The sequence below is a fragment of the Lactuca virosa genome, chromosome 1 (assembly GCF_052849685.1).
Source record: "Lactuca virosa cultivar CGN04683 chromosome 1, Lactuca_virosa_CGN04683_v6, whole genome shotgun sequence".
NCBI lineage: Eukaryota > Viridiplantae > Streptophyta > Magnoliopsida > Asterales > Asteraceae > Lactuca > Lactuca virosa.
This window is the reverse complement of record NC_136426.1, coordinates 20372996-20398155: the sequence shown is the minus strand read 5'-3', so window position 1 is coordinate 20398155 and position 25160 is coordinate 20372996. Positions and strand designations below refer to the sequence as shown.

The 25160-nt window shown below is 38.3% G+C and overlaps 4 protein-coding genes and 1 non-coding gene across 5 annotated transcripts; 4 read left to right on the top strand and 1 right to left on the bottom strand.

Annotated features, from left to right (window-relative positions):
• The first annotated feature begins 15865 nt into the window (after window positions 1-15865).
• LOC145158416 (Ubiquitin carboxyl-terminal hydrolase family protein) lies at window positions 15866-17776 on the top strand. The gene has a single exon (XM_079077483.1). It carries the CDS (start codon window positions 15915-15917, stop codon window positions 17631-17633), a length of 1719 nt encoding a protein of 572 aa, XP_078933609.1. The 5' UTR covers window positions 15866-15914; the 3' UTR covers window positions 17634-17776.
• A 912-nt stretch (window positions 17777-18688) lies between these two features.
• Window positions 18689-19210, top strand: LOC145111913 (basic blue protein-like). The gene is made up of 2 exons (XM_079048148.1): window positions 18689-18881; window positions 19011-19210. The coding sequence occupies exons 1-2, from the start codon at window positions 18689-18691 to the stop codon at window positions 19208-19210; spliced, it is 393 nt and encodes a 130-aa protein (XP_078904274.1).
• A 143-nt stretch (window positions 19211-19353) lies between these two features.
• On the top strand, window positions 19354-19438 carry TRNAY-GUA (transfer RNA tyrosine (anticodon GUA)). The gene is given in 2 exon segments: window positions 19354-19390; window positions 19403-19438. It is a non-coding gene; the product is annotated as a tRNA-Tyr (tRNA).
• A 688-nt stretch (window positions 19439-20126) lies between these two features.
• LOC145111903 (uncharacterized) lies at window positions 20127-21140 on the top strand. Its single transcript, XM_079048143.1, has one exon. It carries the CDS (start codon window positions 20127-20129, stop codon window positions 21138-21140), a length of 1014 nt encoding a protein of 337 aa, XP_078904269.1.
• Window positions 21141-21791: 651 nt separating this feature from the next.
• PBG1 (20S proteasome beta subunit G1) lies at window positions 21792-24913 on the bottom strand. Its single transcript, XM_079076987.1, has 8 exons — window positions 24810-24913; window positions 24365-24412; window positions 23211-23257; window positions 23027-23103; window positions 22770-22899; window positions 22505-22664; window positions 22229-22414; window positions 21792-22133 (listed from the first exon to the last, which is right to left on the bottom strand). Exons 3-8 carry the CDS (start codon window positions 23252-23254, stop codon window positions 22020-22022), a joined length of 711 nt encoding a protein of 236 aa, XP_078933113.1. The 5' UTR covers window positions 23255-23257; window positions 24365-24412; window positions 24810-24913; the 3' UTR covers window positions 21792-22019.
• Window positions 24914-25160: the final 247 nt, after the last annotated feature.

Here is a 25160-nt window from a genome sequence, read left to right as displayed (position 1 = left end):
CTTTCATTGCAACCAGACCGGCCATCGGAAGGCCGAGTGCCCACAGCTACTGCAATGATCAGCACAGGGATCTGCACCTACTACTCGAGCTACTGAGATCCGGCCAGCGAAGGCCGAGGCACCAAAGGCTCGCGGGAGAGCCTTCCAGTTGACAGCGGAGGAGGTCCGCGCAGCGCCCGATGTTGTGGCTGGTATGTATTCTTTCATTTATTTATGCTGAGTATGAGATATTGTGCTTATATTATGATATGTGTAGGTACTTTTCTAGTGAGTTCTTTACCTGCTTTGGTGTTATTTGACTCGGGTGCGAGTCGGTCATTTGTGTCGTTAGCGTTTAGTCAGCACCTCAGTAACCAGCGAGAGGCGTTGAGTCGACCTCTATGAGTTTCCATAGCTGACGAGAGAGCGGTGTATGCCACTGATGTGATTCGAGGATGTGTACTCGAGATCTTTGGCGTTGAGTTTCCGATTGATTTTGTCCCGATTGCGATGGGAGAGGTGTGTGTCATAGTGGGCATGGATTGGTTGAGCCGTTTTGGGGCTGTTATAGACTGCGAGCGACAGTTGGTGACGATACGAGACCCTAGTAGGGGAATTCTTACGGTGTACGGTGAGGGTACCCGTTCAGGGTCAGCATTCTGTTCGGTTGCTAGAGCGAGGCAGAGTCTACGCAGGGCTGTAGTGGGTTTGTGGCCTACGTGATGGACACACGAGTAGCAGCGGAGAGGCCTAGTTCTGTTGATGATGAGCCGATAGTGCGAGAGTTCCCGGACGTTTTCCCTGAGGAGTTGTCGGGTGTGCCTCCCGAGAGGCAGGTGGAGTTTTGCATCGATTTGGTTCCGGGAGCGGCGCCTATCGCCAAGGCGCCCTATCGCCTTGCGCCACCAGAGATGCAGGAGTTATCCTCACAGCTTCAGGAGCTGTTGGGGAAAGGATTTATCAGACCGAGTAGCTCACCTTGGGGAGCGCCGATCCTTTTTGTGAAGAAAAAGGATGGTTCACACCGAATGTGTATTGATTACCGGGAGTTGAACAAGCTAACGGTTAAGAACCGTTACCCCTTACCGAGGATCGATGATTTGTTCGATCAGTTGCAGGGAGCGTCTTGGTTTTCCAAGATTGATCTGAGGTCGGGATATCATCAGATGAGAGTGCGGGATGAGGATATCCAGAAGACGGCGTTCAGGACTCGTTATGGGCATTATGAGTTCGTGGTGATGCCTTTCGGGCTCACCAATGCATCGGCGGCGTTCATGGATCTCATGAACAGGGTGTGCAGACCGATGTTGGATCGTTCGGTGATCGTGTTCATTGATGATATATTGGTGTATTCGAGATCCAGAGAGCAGCATGAGATTTGAGGGAGGTCCTCGGAGTTCTGAGATCGGAGAGGCTTTACGCCAAATTCTCCAAGTGTGATTTCTGGTTACGAGAGGTCCAGTTCCTGGGGCATCTCGTTAACCAGAATGGGATATTGGTCGATCCGGCCAAGATTGAGGCAGTGATGAGCTGGGAGGTGCCGAGGTCCCCCACCGAGATCATGAGTTTTCTGGGGTTGGCCGGCTATTATAGGAGATTTATTAAAGATTTCTCCAAGATTGCTGTTCCTCTCACCAGGTTGACTCGGAAGGGCGTGGCTTTCAGTTGGGGCCCGGAGCAGCAGGCCTCATTCGAGACACTTCGCCAGAGATTATGCGAAGCCCCGGTGTTAGCCCTTCCGGAGGGGATGGAGGATTTTGTGGTGTATTGTGACGCATCGATATCGGGGTTGGGTGCAGTACTTATGCAAAGGGGTCATGTGATAGCATATGCATCGAGGCAGCTGAAGCCTCATGAGACGAGGTATCCCACCCACGATCTAGAGTTGGGGGCGGTAGTATTCGCCCTCAAGATCTGGCGTCACTATCTGTATGGGGTTCGGTGTACCATATACACGAACCACAAGAGCTTGAAGTATTTGATGGATCAGCCCAACCTGAATATGCGCCAGAGGAGATGGTTGGATGTGGTAAAGGATTACGATTGTGAGATCTTGTACCACCAGGGCAAAGATAATGTTGTAGCTGATGCTCTGAGCCGTAGGGCGGAGAGTGCCCCGATTCGAGACATTTGTATGCGGTTGACGGTGATGACTCCGGTGTTGGACACCATTCGGGAGGCCCAGGAAGAGGCTGTGAGACCGGACAACCGCAAGAGAGAGCGGGTGATTGGGCAGGTATCTGAGTTCGTCACCGATAGCCGAGGGCTTATGACCTTTTAGGGTCAGATTTGGGTGCCATATGCAGGCGGGACACGTACCACCTTGATGGAGGAGGCGCACAGATCGAGGTTCTCGATTCATCCCGGGGCCACTAAGATGTATTTGGACCTGAAGAAAGATTATTGGTGGCCCTGTATGAAGAGGGATGTTGCATGGTTTGTTGAGAGGTGCTTGACCTGTCGCAGGGTTAAGGCCGAGCACCAGTGTCCGCACGGCAAGTTGCAGCCACTTGAGGTTCCCCAGTGGAAGTGTGAACATATTTCCATGGATTTTATCACCAAGTTGCCAAGGACCGCAAGAGGTGTCGATGCTATTTGGGTGATTGTCGACCGGCTGACGAAGAGCGTGCATTTTCTTGCTATCAGTGAGAGCTCTTCTGCTGAGAGGCTGGCAGAGTTGTATGTGAGGGAGGTGGTATCGCGGCATGGAGTGTCGATCTCGATTGTGTCAGATCGGGATGTACGTTTCACTTCCAGATTCTGGAAGAAGTTCCATGAGGAGTTAGGCACGAGGCTGCATTTCAGTACCGCTTACCACCCACAGACGGACGGACAGAGTGAGCGGACGATTCAGACGCTCGAGGACATGCTTCGAGCATGTGTGTTGGACTTCGGAGGAAGCTGGGACACATACCTACCATTGGCTGAGTTTTCCTATAACAACAGCCACCATTCGAGTATTGGTATGCCTCCCTTCGAGTTGTTGTATGGGAGGAGGTGTCGGACTCCCATTTGCTGGGGAGAGGTAGGACAGCGCGTGATGGGCAGCACTGAGATAGTGCTTCAGACGACCGAGCAGATACAGCAGGTTAGACAGAGGTTGTTGACAGCTCAGAGCCGCCAGAAGAGTTATGCGGATAGACGACGATCCGAGCTGGAGTTCCAGGTGGGAGACTTCGTACTCCTGAAGGTGTCTCCTTGGAAAGGAGTGATTCGATTCAGGAAGAGGGGCAAGCTGGGGCCCCGGTACATTGGGTCGTTCAGGGTGACCGCGAGGGTGGGCAGGGTAGCGTATCGGTTGGAGCTACCTGCGGAGTTGAGCCAGATTCATGATACCTTCCACGTGTCTCAGTTGAGGAAGTGTATAGCCGACAAGTCGGCGGTGGTGCCGCTGGAGGATATTCAGGTGGATGCGAGCCTGAATTATGCTGAGAGGCCAATCGCGATCCGGGATCGAAAGATCAAGGTTCTGAGGAACAAGGAGGTGTCCCTGGTTCAGGTCCAGTGGCAACATCGGAAAGGGTCCGAGCTGACCTGGGAGCCGGAGTTGGAGATGCGGGAGCAGCATCCAGGGTTGTTTGAGGAGCAAGACTTCGAGGGCGAAGTCTGATTCTAGTGGGGGAGAATTGTAACATCCGGATTTCCAGGTATTATGTTTGATCATTTATTTTGAGTATAAGAGAGGGACTCGACGAGTTGAGGCGTGAACTCGTCGAGTAGGACCGCGAATGCTGACTGGATTAATGAACGGACTCGACGAGTCGGAAGGGGTGGACTCGACGAGTCCGCGCTGTGGGTTGAAACCCTAAATCCCCGGGCCTGTGCCCTATTTAAAGGACCTTATGGCCCTTAATTGCGGCTACCTTTGTCCTTGAGAGTACCAGAGCATCTGTGAGCCTTGTGAGTGAGAAAGGAGGCCATTGTTCACCATTTCTTGTGGATTTTAGCAAGAAGGAAAGAGGAAGGTCAAGCTAGGCGAGTTGGGGAGCTTGAATCTACTTCCATTTGATCAGAGGAAGCTGTTGGAGGTATCAATCTATGCTTATTCTCGTATTTTTGTTGATTTGGTTGAACCTAGGGTTTCTTTATGCCTTATCTAGCTTAAATCTGGAAAGTGTGAGGTCCCAAGGTGAAATGGTTATTAGATCTGGACCTTAAGGGGTCCAGAGAGTCCCTATCATTATGCTTTATGCCACCCCTTTGGAGTGATGAGCCTAAGAAGCCATTTTAGTAGTTATTTCACCAAAAGAAGCATTGGGTGCCTTGCATGTGGGTCAAGTTTCGACCTTTACGTGGTTATTGATCTTGGGGAGGTCAGATCTATAGTTTAGAAAAGCATATCTGACCTCAGAAGGTCATTTGAGAGATGTTATGGGAGCAACTCGCCGAGTCCATAAGGGGGCTCGACGAGTCGAGTCGGGGTTGCCCCGCGATTCGTGACAGGAGGAACCCGTCGAGTGGAAGGATGACTCGACGAGCCAAGAGAGGCCAGAAGGAGTCAGAGAACCCGCATGAACTCGCCGAGTCGCCCATGTGCACTCGACGAGTCGGGTCAAAGTTTGACTGTTGACTTTCGTTGACTTTTAGGGTTTTGGTCAACATTTGGACTTTTGGGTCAAAGAAGGGTAAAATGGTCTTTTACCCTTCTGAGGGATTGTAGAAGGGGATTTAATCTAGCATTTGAAAGCCATTATTTATTTGAGGATATTATGTATGTGATTAGGCGGGGGCTAGATCAGTATATTCGTGTGAGAGATCATCTGAGATACCCGAGGTGAGTCTTCTCACTATACATTACCTAGAGTGGTATTTATGTGTAGATCGGAGGGTCTTGTATGCTATGTGTATATATGAGATTATGTGCATTGTGTTATATGTATGCTAAGTGTTGTATAGACCGGACCGGAGGGTCCAACGATACAGACCGGACCGAAGGGTCCAACGATACAGATCGGACCGAAGGGTCCAACGATACAGACCGGGCCGAAGGGTCCAACGAGCTACGGGACTGGAGGGTTCCGCTGAGACACATCGACCGGAGGGTCGTACTGTAGCCTCGAGTGGCGTATGTGTTGTTTGTGGTATTTTGGGGAACTCACTAAGCATTTGTGCTTACCGTGTTGTGTGTTATGTGTTTCAGGTACCAGTGAGGATCGCGGGAAGGCGCCGGCATGATCAGTACACACTCATAGAGATTATGTTGAGATTCTGGGAATTGTTTTGTGATGATGACATTGGATACATTATGTTTTGATGTTGTTTTATGATTAAAAGTACGATTTAAAAATGAAAATTTGTTTTGGAAATTTACGTTGTTACATAAAGTCCCTTACCCTATGAATTTCGTCCCTATGCTTTAGAAAACCCGAGAGTGGTCGAAATTTCTTCTCTCTCCAAGTCTTCCTTTGCCAGAGTGTTTGTGACGCCGTTAGAGGTGCAACACTTGGGGAACTAAGCTTTCAAAGGTCAAGGAATTTTTCTTATTGCTACATAACAAGTAAGGTAATATTCTAAACCCTTTCATAAACTTGAATTTTGAAATTATGTATGCTAGACTTAGGTTTTATGCTTTGGATGATTATTTGCATGTATAACTTGAGAAAAATCTAGATCCAAAACATTAGGGTTGCATGTACACCATAGGAATGTTGTATTGCTCAAAAACCCATCAATTTCATACACCAAAAGCAACAGAAAAATATTTGCTTTATGGACATGAATGTCTAATGCATGTCTTGAACTTGATTAGGTCAAAATGGTGAAAATGAGATCCAAATCTCATGTTTGGGACCATAACTCAACCAAACTATAGATCTAGCACACCAAACCTCAAAGGGACCTCATGGATTGCAAACATTATGGAATCCAACCACTCAAACCACCTCCAACATGAAGAAAAAGGCATAAAAGTCTAGATCTAGAAGAATAACACATAAAGGTTGCAACTTGAGGACTAACCATGGTCCAAGGTATGATCTTTAAGGTGGTGAGGGAACTTGCTTGCTGGATCTAAGCACCAAGAACATCTTCTTCTTCTTCAAAGCACCAAAATCTTCATAAATGGATGGAAGAGGAGATGGGAGGCTCAAAATGATGAAAGGGAGGCTAGGTTTTCTCTCAAGATGATCTAGATATGATGGAGGCTCATAAAATCCCCTAAAAACACGGAACCAACCCTTATATATGTTGAAAACCCTAAAACTCATGGGATTGGGCTGCACGGTTCTCATGTCGTGAGCTCCTAATGCTCACGTCGTGAGCCCAATTTAAATCAGCATTTCCTGTTTAATCGCTTCTCACGTCGTGAGCTCAGTTTTCCTCCAAATCTTTTCCAACTTCGAACAGTCATAACTTCTTCGTTTCAACTCTGAATTCGGCGTTCTTTATATCCACGGAAAGGTCTTGAAGATCTCTAAACTTCTATATTGATATTTTTGGCTCACCACATGTCCAACTTAAAACCTTAACCCTCGTAAGCGGCCTGAAACATAACTTTCCCCAGTCCATCCTCAGTTCTAAATACACGATTCATAGGCCTTGATCGTATTACCAACAATAACATCTTTCAATAAAGCACAAACCTTACTTACTTAAAATCCCCAAAGCCTATATATAACTGAATTGCGGCCCACGATCTTGAATCACAGAACAATCCAAAATAGGGCGTTACATATTACCCTTGTTATTAATTAGGATTGATCTTGTATATGTTAAGTGTGAGAAGTCGTGGTAGCAGCAGCTCGAGCGTGTGATTTGTTGTCATCAGATTGAGGTGAGTCTCCCCAATATTCATACATGTGTGGTAGGATATATGTGTTGACCAGCTGGGTCTATTTACTGTTACTATCATATGTGTTACTGTGTGTGTTGAGACTTCGAGTAGTCTCCGGGGTTGCTGATAACCCACAGGCGTGTTGTTTGCCCACTGAGACTTCGGGTAGTCTCCAGGGATGCTGATAACTCATAGTTGTTTATTTTGTGTTGTGTTGTATGTGGTATTTCGGGGAACTCGCTAAGCTTCGTGCTTACAGTTGTTGATTAAATGTGTTTTAGGTACTTCTGATGATCGCGGGAAGGATAAGGCTTGATTGTACACATTCGCCTGCAATTTCTGATTTCGGGTATTTGTGGGACACTCTGATATTATGATGGTTAATTGTATTTGATATTTGTGATTTTCTTGAGATGGGTTTTTATGAACAATGTTTTTAGTTAATTGAAAATTAAAAATTTAGTTTGAAAATTTGGATGTTACAAACTGGTATCAGAGCCCTGGTTTGAGGGATTTGGATGAACACTTGTGGGATTCCAAACTCAAACTAAGGATCTGAGGATTTTCATAAAAAAATCTCAAAAAGAAATAAAGAATTTCAAAGGAGAAATAACGGATGAAGTAGTGTGTACAATCAGCCAGAGCTCGAGCGATGGTTTCCCAAAATATCTCTACTTATTTTATACGTAGTGTTGAGTTGTTATCTTATGAATTGATAGAATTGCATCGTAGTTGATAGGCTAAGGATCCCTCAGGAAGTGTGTGATAGGGTTGCCTGATTTGTGATGCCTTGTAGCCTAGGGGGAATTGGATGTTATGTTAGATTTGGAATCTATATTGGATTGGAGTGTTACTGCACGAATGTTGCTTGATTTGTTCTTTGTGGGACTCTTATTGATGTGAGTTAACTATTAAGTGAATACATTAAGTCACATGTTGCAAAGGTTAAATAATTTCATAGTGGTGGATTTGGCCCTATTGTGCGGCTCTTATTTGAGTCTATCCGTCGTAGGGTTGAGTCTTTTAGTCAAAGGTTAATTTCCTAGCATTCTAGCTAGCTAGGAAATTCTGTACTCTTGTAAACATTATCTACTGTAAACTCGTAAACCCTAATTCATGTTATGCTTGAAGTTCAACCTATGGAAGCACATTCAAACCTAGATTCATCAAGTAAAGTTGAAAACCCTAGAAATCCCGGTTTAAGTCCATTATGGACTAGGATTTCCTTATTGGACCTAATAGCCAATAAACTTCCAATGTGACTATTTTGGGCTTAGAACTCGTAATTGGGCTCTAATTCAACCCACTTTCATGAAACTTAACTTTTTGGGCCCTAATGGGCCTAAAATGGATTGGTTTACCTTAATGGGCCTTGTTGGGCCATAACAAATCCAATAAGCCCTAATGGGCCATAAAACTCATTCTTTTATGCAATTTGGGTCGTAAACTACCCTAAGGGTCCAATGGGCCGAAAACCATCAATTTGGGCTTCATATTATGGATTCTAGCACAAAAGGCCCAAGCCTTTCTTTCCCTTCTCTCTCTCTCGGCCCAACTACAAAAAAAAGGGAGAAGAGTTGACTTTTAAGGTTGCCACCTCACTATTACACTTCATACTCCCATGCAAAACCCAACATGTATCCAAGCTAGTCATTCACCACTCTCTCTCCCCTATCTTCTTCTACTCTCGGCCGAAGGTAGACACACACACACATAATTCATTTCAAACTCTTTCCAAATTCCCTCAAGAACACTTTCGTTCCTCCATCAAGATTTCGAGATCTAGGGCATTTCAAGGAGGTTCTTCCATAAGAAATCATTATCCTTGGCAAGTTGTACTTAGATCCATGGTTTAGTTTCTTGATTCTTTCATAAATCTCCTTCTAACTCATGAAAGTTCATGATCATGCTTCTTAGAACCTATCTAAGCCAAAGTCTTCTCAAGAAGCTTTCTAGGGCCGAAGATAACATCAAACTCTTCCATTTTTTCTTCAAATCGAAAACAACAAGCAAAGGTGAGTTCATACCCCTCTATTTTCGGTTTTCATATGATTTATGGGGGAGAATACAAGTAAAATGTGAAGATCTATATGTATTTGTATGTTATGTGTGATTTCTTGTGTTTTTGTGGTAAATATGTGCTAAAAATGAAAGTTATTTCGAGATCTATAGTTCAAGAAGGAAAAATATGTGATCTAGGTCATATTTCACTTAACATGTCAAGATAAACTACTATACAAGCTTTAAAATAACACACTACAACATAAAAACTCATTATTGGACTATTTTTGTCAAATAAACAAAAGTTTGGGAAAAAGTTGTCATTTACGGTTTTTACAAGGCTCAAAATGTCAAAACAGTTAAAATGGAAGTTTCTATGAACATTATGTTTTTCAAAGGACTAAAAATGAAATTTGTAGCTTATTGGGCTAAAATTTTGGGCTTTTCGACCCATAGGCCCAAAGTTGCGAAAAATATGGTTTAAGGGGGCTGAAATGGTAAATTTCTCAAAACAGTGGGTAGAAAAATAAATGAATCTATTTCTGGGGTTAAAATGACCTTATTTGCTAAAAAGGATTGAAAATGCAAAGATTTTGGATTTTGGGTAAAAAGTGTAAAAATTGCGAAAAATGTGGATTAAAATACAAGTCTTTTAACCAAAGGGTTGAAACTTTCCGAAAATTTACTTTTGGGCTTAAAACATTATTTAAATAAGTGTTTGGGTCAAAAATGTCAAGAAAAATAGTTTAAGAACCTAATATGTCGTTTTTTTAAAAAAGGACTAACATTGCCAACTTTACAAAATAAGGGGTTGAGTAGGTCAAACTAATGTTTTTGGTCAATTATGTTAATAATAATAATAATTGGGTCAAAATATACAAAACTTTATAACTTATGGGTTTTAAATAGAAAAATAACTATTTTTATAAATCTATGAATCGTTATAAAACAAATTCGTGATTTTTACGACATATCGATTAAACAACTCGTAACAGTAATACTATACAAAACAAGTAAACATTCAAATGGTTGGGCTTGAGAGATTCTAATCATGCTTAATGGGCCTTCGTGACTCATTAACATGACTTTTGGGCCCAACATAAATAATACATGTTATTGGGCCTCTTGTGACCCAATTACATGCTTAAGGGACCCTCAATGGTTTTTACATGCTATTGGGCCTCAGTAGCCCATTTGCATTACTAGTAAGGTCCAAATAAACCTTATGCGAAACGGGCCAACGCGCCTTTCGTATACTCGTCAGCCTTAAATAACATACGAAATTAGTAGGGCCTAGTAGTCCTCTTCTCCTCGTTTGTTAGGCTTACCTTCTCTTCAAGTAAACTAAAATCAGGTCATTAATCAAGGTTAATCAAATTCATGTGGATTAAGTGAGTAATAACGAGTGACACCAATAAGTGTCGGTCGTAGTCTGTAGTTGTAATCAAAGTCTCCTGGAGGGAGAGCGAGAGTTTGTGTATAGATCTATACGAGGGTGACTCCCCCACACTTAAGCTGTTCGCTACAGTTAGACTCGGCCAGTCTAGGGTGACAAAATCTTAAGATCAAATTTCGGTGTTCATTAGAATGCCAAGACAGACGAACTAGTCATTATCATGCATGGTTATAACGACTCACGTAGAAATCCGATATCATTTAAGTAATCAAGGGAAATCATATTCATTCGATGTGACGATACAATATTGTAAAACCATCATAACTTTTTATCGGAAAACATCGGGTTTTCCGGGGAAACCAATCTTGCTCATTTGTACTTTCAAAAACTATAATGCAAAACTTCTCAGTTATTCATGTTTTGAAATCATTCACGCATATACTTACAGGATCATCACAACATTTTCAAGAAAAGTCTTAATACAGAAAATATCGGATTTTCTGGGTTTTACGAACGACATAAACTATTTTACATCAAACACACTTATGAACTCACCAGCATTATATATGTTGACTGTTTTCAAAATAACTTGTATTCTCAGGTAATCGTTAGACAAGGAAGCATCCAGTGTGTTGAAAGTTTCTTTTGTAGTTGCTAATCACCAAACACTTTATATTTTGGAATCATGTAATGTAAACCTTGTACTTGATGTAAACAATGCCAGTTGTACTATGTAATGTTTGGTGATGAATGTGTTATGTTTCATGTATATTCATTGTGATGATATTTCAATTTAAGTCACGCGAGCCCTCGGACGTTTCCGCCGTCCGGTTCAGGGGTGTGACAGTTTAGATCTTACCTCTCTTATTATGTAGTAATAACAAGTTTAATCCTTCTTGATCTTGACTTCTGAAAGCCTAGTGCCCCAAGTGTTGCACCTCTAATGGAGTCACAAACACTCAATGCAAGAAGATGACTTAGGAGAGGAGAGGAAATCGGCCAGGGAAACTCCAAGAAGCATAGGCCAATTTCTACATGTTAAGGGGTCTATTTATAGTTGAGGATATTAGGGTTTTAAGGTGGAAACCCTAACTTCCTTGCTTAGACCTTAAGCAATCCATGGAGCCCAACTAGAAAGCCCTTGGATGAAATCTTCTTGGACTCTCCATAGATTTCGTCTAATACCTTTCTATTAGGAATCCATAGCCCAACTAGCAACTATCAGATAATTGCAATATCAGTCTCCTTTATTTAATCAGACTCTTTTAATCACCAAAATAATTTCCGATCAATACTAATTAAATAATATGATTTCCAAATAATATATTAATCTTGTAATATATTAATAAAACCATTTTGAGTACGAATTTATTATTCATATAGTAAATTCTACTCTCTATCCTCTTGTCATCCTATCAAGTTGCATGAGTGAAGGCAACCCAAAAGGACCATGCTCATAATCGGGTCAAGTACATACCAAAATAGTTATGGGCTTAGACACCTAATCCAACAATGTTGAGGGATGACATCAGGGAGTTTATGAGTTTGTTAATGTGTAAGACCCTAAATGATATGATTGCTAGGGCCCGAGAGCGGGAGACTGATTTGGAGCACCTCAGGAAGAGGAAGTCAGAGCAGATTCAGACCATAGTGGGCCAGGCAAAGAGGTCCGGGACTCAGGATTCGCGACTGGGAGGCCATCAGGGTCGGGGTCGTTGTGCCAATTGTGGAAGGACCCACGAGGGGAGTTGTCGTGAGAAGGGAAGTGGTTGATTTACTTGTGGTTAGATTGGTCATTTTAGCAGGGATTGTCCTCGAGGCTCGATTTCGATGTGTTTTCACTGCAATCAGGTGGGCCACAAGAAGAGCGACTGTCCGAGGTTGATGGGGTAGATCTGGGAGGGCACCTGCTCCAGTTACATTGAGGATCACTAATAGTCGTGAAGGCAGGGCAGAGGCCTCATCAGTGAGGAGTCGAGCATTGCAACTGCAGGCAGGGGAGACTAGAGTTCCATCATATGCTATCGCGGGTATGTTTCCTTTTGTTTTCCTCATGCCTTGTTTTTATAGATGTGCCTTTGGATCATGTGTTTGTATGTGTAAGACATTATTTTCGGTTACTTTCTCTATAATTGTCTAGTTAGTATCATCAAGGGTCGACATATGCCATTTTGCATGCCATGAGTCATGAGTGGGGATCATCTTGTTGGGATAGATTTAGGTTGCCAGCCATCTTTGTGTGGGCCCTTGGAGTACTTCTTGGAGGATCAGCAGTCGGATCGACGTGTTAGTTCATGACAATGGGTCAAAGGAAGTTGTAGTGCAAGTTGGTTTGCTTATTGGAACTCATGATAGTTGTAGGGTGTAAGGGATTTGTTAGAATTTGAATGCAAAAGAGTTGCTACCAGGTTGATGTTTTCAGGATTGTGAGGGTAGTCCTCGCATCAGAAGCTTTAAGGAAAGGATCTCATGGGAGTTGGTTGTCCCTTCCGGGACAACGAATTTAGAGTTCATAGGTGCTTGTGTTGCTCAGGATCGATGACAATTGAATGTTGATAGACTATTTGATCTGATCGTTGCCACCAATAGGGTAAGATCGGTAGTGAGTGGGTGAAGATTTTGGTCGCATGGGTTTGTTCAGGCGCAAGGTTTATCAAAGGAATTTATATTTTATCTGTTGAATATGGTTGGAGTACATCAATCTTCTGGAAAGTGGGTTGTTGGATTGGTGATATGTCCATTCCGGTAAAAGGGTTTATCATTCGTTGTCTTTAGCAAGGTCGACAGGGTGCGGTTAAATCCAAGTGGTGGAGAACCGTTTGGAATTTTGGGATTAGTTTCAGGTAGGAAACAAAGAGGAGTTCCATAACCTAGTCAAGTGGAAAGTTGGTTCAAGTGGTTGTCTGGATAGATGTTTGCACAAGGTTGGGGATTCGGAACCTTTCGTCGAATGGGTGGCGCATCAATCGTGGCACATGACAGTTATGTGAATAGAATCAGGTTAAGGGTTATGTTAGATCCTCTCTGTTTGTTGTTATCTAATAAAGGTCTTAGGGTTCGAAGCATGACCCGAACACCTGATTGAGTTTAGTCGAATACGATTTCGACTCATGATTAATTATGGTTTGGTTTGGTAGATGGAGGGCAAGACTATGGGTTGGGCCCATGGCTGTTATGGGAGTGTTATGGGATAGTCGTAGCATTCACAAGGCTGATATGTTGTCGAGGAAGTGTTGTATGTGACAACCGAGAGGATTCCGTCACTGATCACCGTTAGGAAAGAGTAGAAAAAAATAGATGTAATAGTTTAATATTGTAATATTTGATTTTGAGATACTAAAAATCAAATGTGCCTTTACATTTATTGTTAAAACGACTGTTAAGCGTCCAAAAATTTGTACCGTATTTAAGCTGGTTAACATACTTGCAAAGTACTCGTTAACGTGGTCCCAAGGATATAAGACTTGTAAAAATCTGACTCCAAAGGAAAGAGATATGGATTTTATAAAAATGAAAATCAACCGCGTAATTAAAATTAATTACGTCAAAACGGTACTTAGAGATTGGTTGATTTTTAACTAAAAGTGCAAAAAAGAGATTCGTACTCGTAACCCAAGCTCAAATAAGGAAATGAAATTTTTGTCTCAAACTCATTTCAGAATACAAAGTTTCTACATCACATGGGTTGGGTTAATTTATCAGAAGAACTCAATAACCCAAGCTCTCCTTCCTCGTTCTGAAACATGCAACTCAACCCCCCCCCCCCCCTCTTCAACATTTCATTTTAAACCATTGGTAATATTTAAATACCAAATTAAACTAAATTATCAGTCGAAAAAAACACAGACACACATACGAATCGATTACAGTTCATCAGATTTCAGTTTTGGAGTTTATCTTGAACCTCACCGGAGTTCATTCTTTCCGCCATCGCCATTAATTTGGAGATGTTTAGATATGTTTCTGGTTTGATTTCAGCAAAATGATTGACCACTATCCTAGAGAGAGAATACATGGGGTGGGAGGAGGAAACAGGTTTGTGATTACAGATTCGTGATTCACTGTCAAATTTGTATAAACAAACAATTGTGTGTTTGTGTGTTTGTCACCCTCCATTGAAAGAAATATGCATTTCCTTTACGGTGAACAACATATATATATTTCCTTTGGAGAGTTTGCTTGATGAATTACATGGAAAATCGAGTACAGTGAAGGTTTGGGGTATAATGGTGGTGGTAGCGGTGGTGATAGGTGGTGGAGAGAGAGAGAGAGAGAGAGAGAGAGAGATGGCGGAACCCTTTTATATTAAACTAGGCGAATACCCGCTCGTTGCGCAGAATACAACAATATATTTGAAATATTTATAAATATATTAATGACGTTGTTGTTTGCTCTTATATAATAAATCTTATAATTAGTTGGTATAAACATTGTTTATTTTGAATTATATGATAATATAGACATCTTTTAAAATTCTATAATCTAAGTTGTGTCAATGGCCTCTACATGCGGGTTATTCGTGAATAAAATTAAATATAATATATGGTTTAATGATATTTATAGTTGTTGTTATGACTAATTAATTTTAAAAAGTTTATTTGCTTGTCATTTTAATTTATATCATTGTATTTATTTAAAACATCAAACATTGTTTTTGTTTCTAAATGTAACAATATAATTTTTGTATATAATGTTACTTTTAACTATTATTGTTGTAAGTTATTTTAAATAACGTCTTAATTATTTTAATTTGGTTTCAGAAATTTAACATTTTTAAAATTTATTTGATGAATATTGTTAGTTTCTTTGATTGTAATTATTTAAAACAACAAACAATGTTTTTGTTTTTAAATATAACGTTATAATTTTATATATAATATTACTTTTATCTATTCTTATTGTAAGTTATATTTAAACTACTTGTTTAAAATTTTTTAATGATTATAAAAAATAGTTTCGTGGCTTTTTTTTTGTTAATTTAGGATTGCAATTTAGGTTTAACATTATAATTTATAACTTTTAGCTATTCATAGAATAGTCTCTCAATTTTTTTTTGAAGTTTAACTGGAATTTTGATTTAAGTTAACCATTTAACATTATATTGAAATTAATAATTTAACTATTTTGCATAAAATCATAAATTATACAAACGTTGTGACTTTAAAATGATAATTGCTCACATACAACAACATATCTAAACTAATAAGTTAAGTATAATATTTTAAAAAGTTAAAGTCGTAATTTTTAGAAATATAAGTAAAATATGATATTTTAATATTGTAGTTTAGTTAATTTATTATTAGAATTTAGTTTTTGCATTAATTTAACATTATTAACCAATTTATAATAATTATTAGAAAAGAAATTGAAAAGTTATAGAGGTTTCGAATACATGTGGTGCAGGTAAAAATTATATATATAGATAGATATAGATATAAATAATTATATTTTTTTTATATAATTAGTCAAAGCTGGTTCATGAGGTAGTGAAATGACAAAAATATTTTTCACTTAAGCGATAGAAAGCTGACAAAGTTAGACATAACGACAATAACGATCTATAACGTTTTTTATATTTAGAGACTAAACTTCAGATTTCGGAATACTACTAAGATTATTTATGAAGTTTTGTCCAAAATTAAAATGGAAAACAGAAAATGAAGATGAACTAAAAAAAATGATTGGTTTTGCTTTTTTAAATCTTGTAAAACCCTTGAAAAAACAGAAGCCCTCCTGCCAAAAATCCAAAACCCTCAAAAATCCCATATGCAGCAGCGTTTCATACTCTCCTATCTCCCACGACCTAGCCGTCGAGGCAACCACCACTGCCGCCGTTACCATAGTTTCCATGAAGCCACCACCACTGCATCCTCCGTGGTTGCGTCCATCAACTGGGTTCGCGACCGAGGACTCGATCACGCCGTGGAGAAGGAAAGAGACCTCAAACCCATGATTGAAGTCAAGAACCTCATAAATTCCGAGCCTTCAAAGTCTCTCCCTCTCTCCATCATCTCCGACAAAAGAGCTTCACTAGGTATACCCATCCGTTCTATTGATTTTATTCGAAAATATCCATCTGTATTCGAAGAGTTTCTCCCAGGTGGTATTGGAATCCACCCTCACATCAAATTAACCCCTGAAATCCTCACCCTTGATACCGAAGAACAACTCCTTTTCGAAAGTGAGATTCATAAGCAAGATGTAGCGGATCGACTTCTGAAGCTACTCATGATAGCCAGAATCAACAAAATCCCTCTTTCTGTCATCGATCGCTTGAAATGGGATCTGGGTTTGCCTAACGATTACACCCAAACCATCGTTCCTCAATTTCCTGATTACTTTCAAGTTACAAGCACTGGAAATGAACTCGAATTGGTTTGTTGGAGTGATAAACTAGCATCGTCTGTCATGGAGAAGAACTCAACGAGCTCATTCCCTTTGCAATATTCTCGTGGGTTCGAGGTGGACAAGAAATTTAAGAAATGGGTTGATGATTGGCAGAAGCTGCCATACATTTCACCTTACGAAAATGCATTTCATTTACAGGCGAAAAGTGATGAATCTGATAAATGGACTGTTGCTATATTGCATGAAGTTCTTCATCTTTTAGTACCAAAGAAAACTGACAAGGATAATCTACTTTTTCTTGGTGAATATTTGGGTCTTCGATCAAGGTTCAAGAAGGCATTGCTTCAACACCCTGGGATCTTCTATGTTTCAAGTAAACTGCACACACATACAGTCGTTTTGAGAGAAGCTTATAAGAGGGATTTGCTTATTTCGAAGCCACAACATCCATTGATGACGTTAAGGTCTAATTATATTCATTTGATGTACACTGTCAAGGAGCAAAGCAAATCAAAGAATCAAGAAACTGGAACTAAAAAGCAAAAAGCCAGACAAGTTTCTAACGAAGAAGAAGAAGATGATGATGATGATGAAGATGACGAAGAGGATGATACTGAAAGTGAACATGAAGAAGATGATGAAACCGAGTCTTTGTTGTCAGATTCAGAATCTGAAGGGGCGACTAATATTGATTCAGGTAATGATCGAACACCCACCAAAAAAACAAAGTTTGAAGGGCAGGTCCATTTGAAAGATAACAAGAGGCATGGAAACATGGCTGCTGCTGCTGCTGATGATGATGATGATGATGATGATGGTGAAGAGAAGGATACAAAGATTCGAGGAAGAACATGTAGGACAATAAAGTTTAACAATGAGAGTTCATCTAGAAGAAACACTCCAAATTCAAGGAGTAGTGAGAACGATGGTAGGAGGAGAGGTAGAGGAAGAAGTAGGAAGAATGTGTTTGATGAAAAAAAGACTGATTCAGGAAGCTTTCAGATGTCTGATAGAAGAGGAAGCACAAGGGAAACGAGTACAAGATTTCTGAGAACAGAGTCTCCAGGTGCTCGAAAATCTCATGCCAGATCATCACCAAGATCCAGTGTTTCAAGAACAAGAGAGAAGAGAATCTAATTAATCATCATCAATCGTTTGGCATCATACGGAATAAGTTCTTGTTTTGTTTAGCTACTAGATTGGCTGTGTATTATTATTCCTTTTTGCTAAATTTTGTCATCAAGATTTATATATTTTGAAGTTAATACGCTTCTAGCAAACACCATCTGTTACCATTTTTTATTGTGGACTAAGAAAACTTCTTATAAAAAATTATTTATTTTTTGTTTAAGTATATATATGGTTCTAGACATTAATCACATAAACATGACATCATGCTTTCCACAAATGGAATTACCAGTATTCAGATATAGAAAATAATAAATAGTAATTTACATTTTTAGTCTCGTATAGCTTTTTTATCAAATTTGGTCACATCAATTTTTTTTCTTGCATTTTTAGTCCTTATTGCGGCTTTGTGATGTTTTTTGTACCTCTTCTAAGTAAAATGTCTATTTTTTGGAACAAATTTGAAAAATTAAGCTATACCCATTACGAAGAGACCAGAAAAGTTATTTTATTTGGGACGAGTACAAAAAATATTACAAAAATCTAGTATAAGGACCAAAATTTCAAATGAATTTTTTTGGGGCCAAATATGCAAAAATGAGCTACCCTTAAGGACCCAAAAATGTAATTTAGTCAATAATAAAATTGGAACATGAGGTATTATGTCTTGGATCAAGGATTTGCAAAACATTTTACTTGATTCAAATATATAAAATACTAAATTTATAGATTATAAACTTCAAGGAACAAAGATGAAATACAAAATATAGTAATAAACAAATAAATGAAAGGTGGTTGAAAGTTACAATACACTGACCTAGTGGATGATTATGTTTCCCTCAAAGATGTAAAAAGTTGGAAAAGGCCAAAAAGTGATCCTATCCTGGTGCTCGCTCAATCGATAAAGTTACAAGAAGTTTATAACATATATTTATAAATAAATAAATAAATAAATAAATAAACATTATGTGTTTTAATACCCTCTACATGTTTTGGATCCTAAAAGTTTTAACTCGCTCACCCATAAGTTTTGTGTGAACAACTTTCTCTCGAGTGAAGGAAAAATGGCCCAAGGTGAGGGAAGAGGCAGTGCGAGTCGAACCACCATGATCCTTTTGGTGACAATGGTGTGGCTCATGGTTCAATCCATTGGACCAGTGGATGGTGCGGTTTATACGGTTGGAGACTCTAATGGTTGGTCCTTTGGCTCCAATACTTGGACCAAAGGAAAGCGGCTCAAAGCAGGTGATACCCTCGGTAAGTTTCCCCCATCATGAAACCATGAAAAAGTTTCTTTTAAAGTACAATTTTATTCACCACAAATAATTTTATATGTATATGTATGTTATATATTGGAACATAAATATAACTTGATAAATAATGCAGTATTTAACTATGATTCAACGATCCATAACGTGGTGGTGGTGAACAAAGGAGGTTATGATGGTTGCACAGCCTCGGCAGGTGCGAAAGTGTACAACAGTGGAAAGGACCGTCTGAAGCTCTCTAAAGGCGTAAATTTCTTCATATGTAGCATTGCTGGTCATTGTCAGTCTGGGATGAATATCGCCGTAAACGCTGCTTAATGTAATCTCTTCAGTTTATTAATAAATAAAAGTTGTTATTGTGTGTTAACCATGGAATGATATTAATTTGTTTTGACGGAAAGTGTTATTATGCGTGTAAAACTTATTAAATAATAAATATTTTGATGACTATGTAAATGTATCCGACCTTAGCTCAGTTGGTAGAGCGGAGGGCTGTAGTTGTACGCTGTTATCCTTAGGTCGCTGGTTTGAATCCGGCAGGTCGAATTTTTTATCTTTTTTTTTTTTTTGCTGTTGATATTCAAATTTGATGGGAAGAAACGGTGCTTTATTAAAACTAAAAGTGATTATTATTCTTTCCCTCAAAACGAGACCTTTGTGTTCAAATGGCTTCCTTGAACGTGCGGAGATAAGAAAATTTCATGTTGTTTGTGACTTTGTGTGTATATCCGGTGTGCGTATTTGATATTTTACATTTTTAGAATGGATTTGATATTTTGTACGTAAAACTCCATAAAAAATATATGCTTGAAAAACAAAAACATAACATGCATGATTACAAATGTTCAGTTTTCTGAAATTACAAGACGTTTTTTTTTTACTTCTTTTTACTACAATAGTTTTTTAATTAATACAAAAATATTAAATATTCTAGTAACAAAGTTAGCAAACGGTAAATTCACTCTTGTAGCCGTGCAGGCATGCATATATATATTCCCTTCGATAATAGATACGTTTAATAAAATAAAAAAAAAACATGGCTTTCCAACACCATTACCTAAGATACAAACATAGTTTTTATAAAACAAACAAAAATATTATCACATAGTCTCTATAATTAAATAAGCAAAACAAGTCTGAAAATAATCATACATATCCCTTACATTTGAAACCAAACTCCTCTCGATCCATCTCCACTTTCTCATTCAAGAAATCTATAGCCAACTTAATTAACATGGATAAACCACAAGAAGAAATGCAGTTCTTAGGTCTCTTAGGCATCTACAAAGAAACCATTAAAACCATCGTCTCATGGAGAAAAATCTTCACTCAAATCACCCTAACCTTCATCCTCCCCTTAGCCTTTATCTTTCTAGCTCACATGGAAGTCTCTAATATAATTTCAAGAAAAATAATCCACACAGATTTCCAAAAACACATAACCCGACCCGGAACCCTAAGGTACAATAAACTTTCTGACGCACTAAGATCTGAATGGATCACATACTGGCTACTTAAAGCCACCTACTTCACCTTTCTCATCGTCTTTTCACTCCTCTCAACTTCAGCAGTCGTCTACACAACTGCTTCCATTTACACTACACGTAATTATAATCTCACATTCACCACTGTCACTAGCGTTGTCCCAAAGGTTTGGAAGAGACTTGTTGTCACTTTCTTATGTGCGTTTGTGGTTTTCTTTGTTTATAACATGCTTGCTATTCTGATACTAGTTTTCTACATGGTTCATTTCCCTGATAACACATTTGGTGTGGTGTTGTTTCATGTTATGTTGGTTTTATACTTTGTGGGGTTTGCTTACATGAGCATTATTTGGCAAATGGCGTGTGTTGTTTCGGTTTTGGAAAGTTGTTATGGGGTTAGAGCTATGATGAAAAGCATGGACTTGATTAAAGGGAAACGATGGGTGGCGATTATTGTTGTTTCAAAGTTGGTTTTATCTTTTTTTGCAATGCAAATTGTGTTTGAAGTATTTGTTGTGAATGGTGGAGAGTTGGGAGTTTGGAGAAGATTAGGATTTGGGGTTTTGTGTTTGCTGGTGGTTTTGATGTTGTTTCTTTTTGGGCTTGTTGTTCAGACGATTCTTTATCTTGTCTGTAAGTCTTATCACCATGAGAATATTGATAAATCAAGCTTGGATGATTTCCTTCAAGGCTATCTTGGTGATTATGAGGCTTTGAATGGAGACGACAATGTTCAAGTTCAACTAGAACAGGCAAATGTTTGATTGGATAAATCAACGTTTTTATTATTATATATATATAAATATAATTGGAAAAGTATTGTTTTTCCCCTTCTGAGTTACAACATTCTTTATTTCTTTCTGTAATTCATCATATTGAGGTAGTTGATGTCTATACAGTATTGGATGGAACTTGCTTGGTGGAATTCTACAAGGATGCTATTATATATACCCCTCTCATATAAATTATCAAATCATAGGATACACACATTCACCTGCTCATAGAGAAGGTTCACAAAGCAATTGAGGGAATACATATAAAATTAACCTTCTACAAATGTTATCAACTTGTTGAAAGTTAATGAAAAGCTAAAATTTAGTTTGATTCATTTATAAAATATAAGTTATAAAAAAAATTAGAGAATTTATAAAAAAGAAAACCATTGTATTAGTTACTTTTCGATTTGATCGTTCAGAATTACACTATAATTCAAAATGTTATGGTTACCTGTTAAACTTATATACCATGTAGGATTGTATTTTGAAAAAGAAATGCAAAGTTTTGTCTTTAAGTTATAAATATGAGTTGTTAAAACTGATAAAGTGAGAAACTATAATAATTGTTTTTATATAATTTGCCAATTAAGTTTTAGCCAATCAAATATCTTTGGACAGACATCATTTATCTAGATAGCATTTAATGCAAACAGGTAATCAGAGATCCAAACAGATTAAAACTAAAGTTAAACACAAGGATCAAGTCCATCTACCGGAACTTGAAAATCTAAAACCGGTAAACACAGAAGTTTAATAGTATCACATAACAATATTTGAGAACATTTAATTAAAAAAAAAAAACATCCATCAAGCCAAGGTAACATATATGTTTTTTGGGTAGTAGTTGGAATTTGAAAATTCAAATGCCTACCATGACCCCTCAGCTCCAACAGTAGGATTCTCAAAAGCAGCAAAATTCCAGAAAGTCTTCAAAGAGTAGGGCTGGGAGATGGTCATTCCTTCATCCGTAATCTTTGCTATCTGTGTTTTCAAATATCAACTCCCATTCAGAGAGAAACCATTTTTTTCTACTTACAAACTTATTTATGAAAAAAAAAAAAAAAAAAAAAAAAGACCTGCAGCTTGTTGACAGCAGATCTGTCACGATATAGAAGATTACGCATGCATTTCTCCAACAATTTAACACCCTCCTCAAAAGTCAAATCCTCCCTCCATTCCTCACGAAGAATTGGACGCGCCAGGTGATTCCCAAATCCAGTTGCAACATGATCATCCTCAAAATGTACACCAATCATGCTCACCTAACAACATATAAATAATAAATACTTTTATGGATTTATATCGATAAAGATTTTATTTAAAAAAAAATGTTGCAAAAAGGTATAATATACCGATCCTAGATATTTATGGCCGTTTTTGACTCCACCGATTATAAGGGAATTCCATAAAGGGTCAAACTTGTTGCGGCGATTGTACATGACCCGAGTTAGATAATTGTGGACCTCTTTAGGTCCAAGTGAGTTCCCATCATCCCACATCTTGTCATTCAATCTGTAATGTAATGCATTATTATGTATTACATCTTATCTTATCTTATCTTATCTTACTAATAATATTCAAAACAGACCCTTTTGTTTTAAGGATTGTTCTACTTACATGAGATCATCAAGGTATTTTAGAATTTCCTGGAAATCACTGATTTCTCCACTTGCACCAAGAAGAGAATGTTTGCCAATTTGCTTTATTCGCTCCACACTCTTATAGCGAATGGTGGATCCATATGACCCTGTCAAATGTATATTATATGTAAGTATTACCAATGTACTTTCCACTCAATTGTTATATTACATGTATTCAATATTAACATCACTTAAAATTTTAAAAATAGTCAAAGGTCAGAGAAATCATCTAACCTCCCATGTCAGCAGCCATGAGAACACCATCCTTGTATTTGATTCCAATCACAGATGTACCTGTTACGTATGGGTACCTGTTTCAAAAACAAACAATCAACAATTGGTTAACTAACTTTGGATCTAAAATCCTACTACATGTTACACCACATATTTTAGATGATAAAGCTAAAAGACTGCATACTGTGTCCTCTGTGAATCTCCTTCAGAGCTCAATAAAGAATCCATCACCTGCACAAGCACAAATCGGAGAAAAATAATCAGATAAAGTAATACAAGACAGATGGAGATTACTGTCAATTTTTTTGTTATTGATTATGAGTTGTTGATAGTTTAATCATTTTGAATACTTAGATCCTGTTAGTTTGGAAATTTAATCTGTATGTACATCTCATTTTATGATGTGGGAAGAAACATAGATGTAACTGTGTATACTACTTATTTGATGTGATGGTGATTGATCCCACAAGGAGAATGTAGAATGGTAGAAAATGATACTCTCTCTACTCAATGATAGTGGCAACACTTTCCTTTTTGGATGTCTCATGAAACTGCAACATTTCCTTTATGTAAAGTTTTTGTGTTAAGATCACCTACAGTACCTTTTCCACCAATACAAATTAAATGATTCTAGTGATTTGGGTTCATGAGATTTCCCTATTGTGTCTTTGTTGAATGATGTGTAGATACATTGACAAATAACCAAACCATGTCAGTTAAGCTTACATGTAAGTCAAATGTTGCAATTGTGATGGGAAGAAGATTTAATGAACAAGAACTTATCTTTGCAGCAAAATGTAACAATAGGATTTAAGCTTTGATACACTAAAATATCATGAAAAATGTTGATGACAACATTTTAGGAAGTGATGAAGAAATGACTAGAAGGCAGAACATTAAAGATTACATATAACTAAGAGGAGTCGAGCACATTCTCCCCAAAATCATAATCCCATCTTGGAGTTGACCCATATGACATGCTTACATTTAGCTAAAAAAAACTTATATTTACCACACCCAAACCGACTGATTCATAGTGTGATGGGTAGAAATTGCCACCTCTAATCTTATACTTAAGATGAGATACTTGAACAGCAAGATATCCAGACTCATTGCAGCAAGTTCTAATACTACACTCATCTACAGTTCTCTCGTTTATAAGCATGTTGTAACTATCACACAAGGTATAATTTCAGAACAGAGAGTATTAGAGGAATGCTCAAGTTTCAAGAGATTAAATGTATCCTGAAGAGATCTAAACATAGCAAAACTCATAAACATGAGATCCGATATATTTAGATGATATTGAAGTATGGAAATCAAGTCCAAAAGATATACCTAAAATTGATTAACCTGAAACACGTTCTTCTGCTCTTTATCTTCTTCCTGTTAAAACAAATGAAATTAGAAATTCGGGGATACAAATAAGAAAGGAATTAAGAAACAGTTAAAAGCAATCAACCAAAGACAGAGAATCATTAAATCAAGTGTATACGGCACTCGATTTTTGCTTCTATTTGATGAAAGAAGATCATGAACCCAAGATCAAACGGAAACGTTCATGGAAAACAATAACAATATTGATCAAAAACAAAGGTTTATAGGAGAAAAGAGAAATTTTGAAGGCGACGTACTGAAGAAGAATTTAATAATTAGGGATCTTCAAGTGTTAGAGGCCGTGTATCAGTGAAAAGAAAAAGATAAAAGGAAAAAAAAAAAAAAAAAAGAAGAGTGAGAGCTACGAAGAAGTACAAAGCACGAGAGAGGAAGAATGTCTCCATACCTGCAATGTCGACTCCAAACAACTGCTCCAATGAAGATGAAAACCCAGCCGGGTGTTTAGGTATTCTTCAATTGAAGAGGATGCTCAAATGTATCGTTCTCTCCAAGAAAAGAAGAACTGCAAAATAGCCCCCAAAGTTTATAAGTTTGCACTCGGTGCTTTCAACAAACTTTTTCTTCTAAAAACGTCCCATTTAGTGTTAACAAACTATTTTATAAGGGTTAGTTATAGTCTTTTTAGTTTTTATCTATAAGTTATAAGCCTTTTTTAAAGTCTGGAAAATATGATTTTTTGAGAGTCGTAACAAGCTATATTCAAAAAGTTCTTGCTAGCTTATGTTTTAGGTTATAA

Excerpts from the sequence above, each read along its gene's own strand:
- LOC145111913 (XM_079048148.1), top strand. The coding sequence starts at position 18,689 with ATGGCCCAAGGTGAGGGAAGAGGCAGTGCGAGTCGAACCACCATGATC. Across the intron at positions 18,882-19,010 it reads CAAAGCAGGTGATACCCTCG|TATTTAACTATGATTCAACG; the intron begins GTAAGTTTCCCC and ends TAAATAATGCAG.
- PBG1 (XM_079076987.1), bottom strand. The coding sequence starts at position 23,254 with ATGGATTCTTTATTGAGCTCTGAAGGAGATTCACAGAGGACACA. Across the intron at positions 22,415-22,504 it reads GCCATAAATATCTAGGATCG|GTGAGCATGATTGGTGTACA; the intron begins GTATATTATACC and ends ATATGTTGTTAG. Across the intron at positions 22,134-22,228 it reads CTGCTGTCAACAAGCTGCAG|ATAGCAAAGATTACGGATGA; the intron begins GTCTTTTTTTTT and ends TTGAAAACACAG.
- LOC145111903 (XM_079048143.1), top strand. The coding sequence starts at position 20,127 with ATGGATAAACCACAAGAAGAAATGCAGTTCTTAGGTCTCTTAGGCATC.
- LOC145158416 (XM_079077483.1), top strand. The coding sequence starts at position 15,915 with ATGCAGCAGCGTTTCATACTCTCCTATCTCCCACGACCTAGCCGTCGA.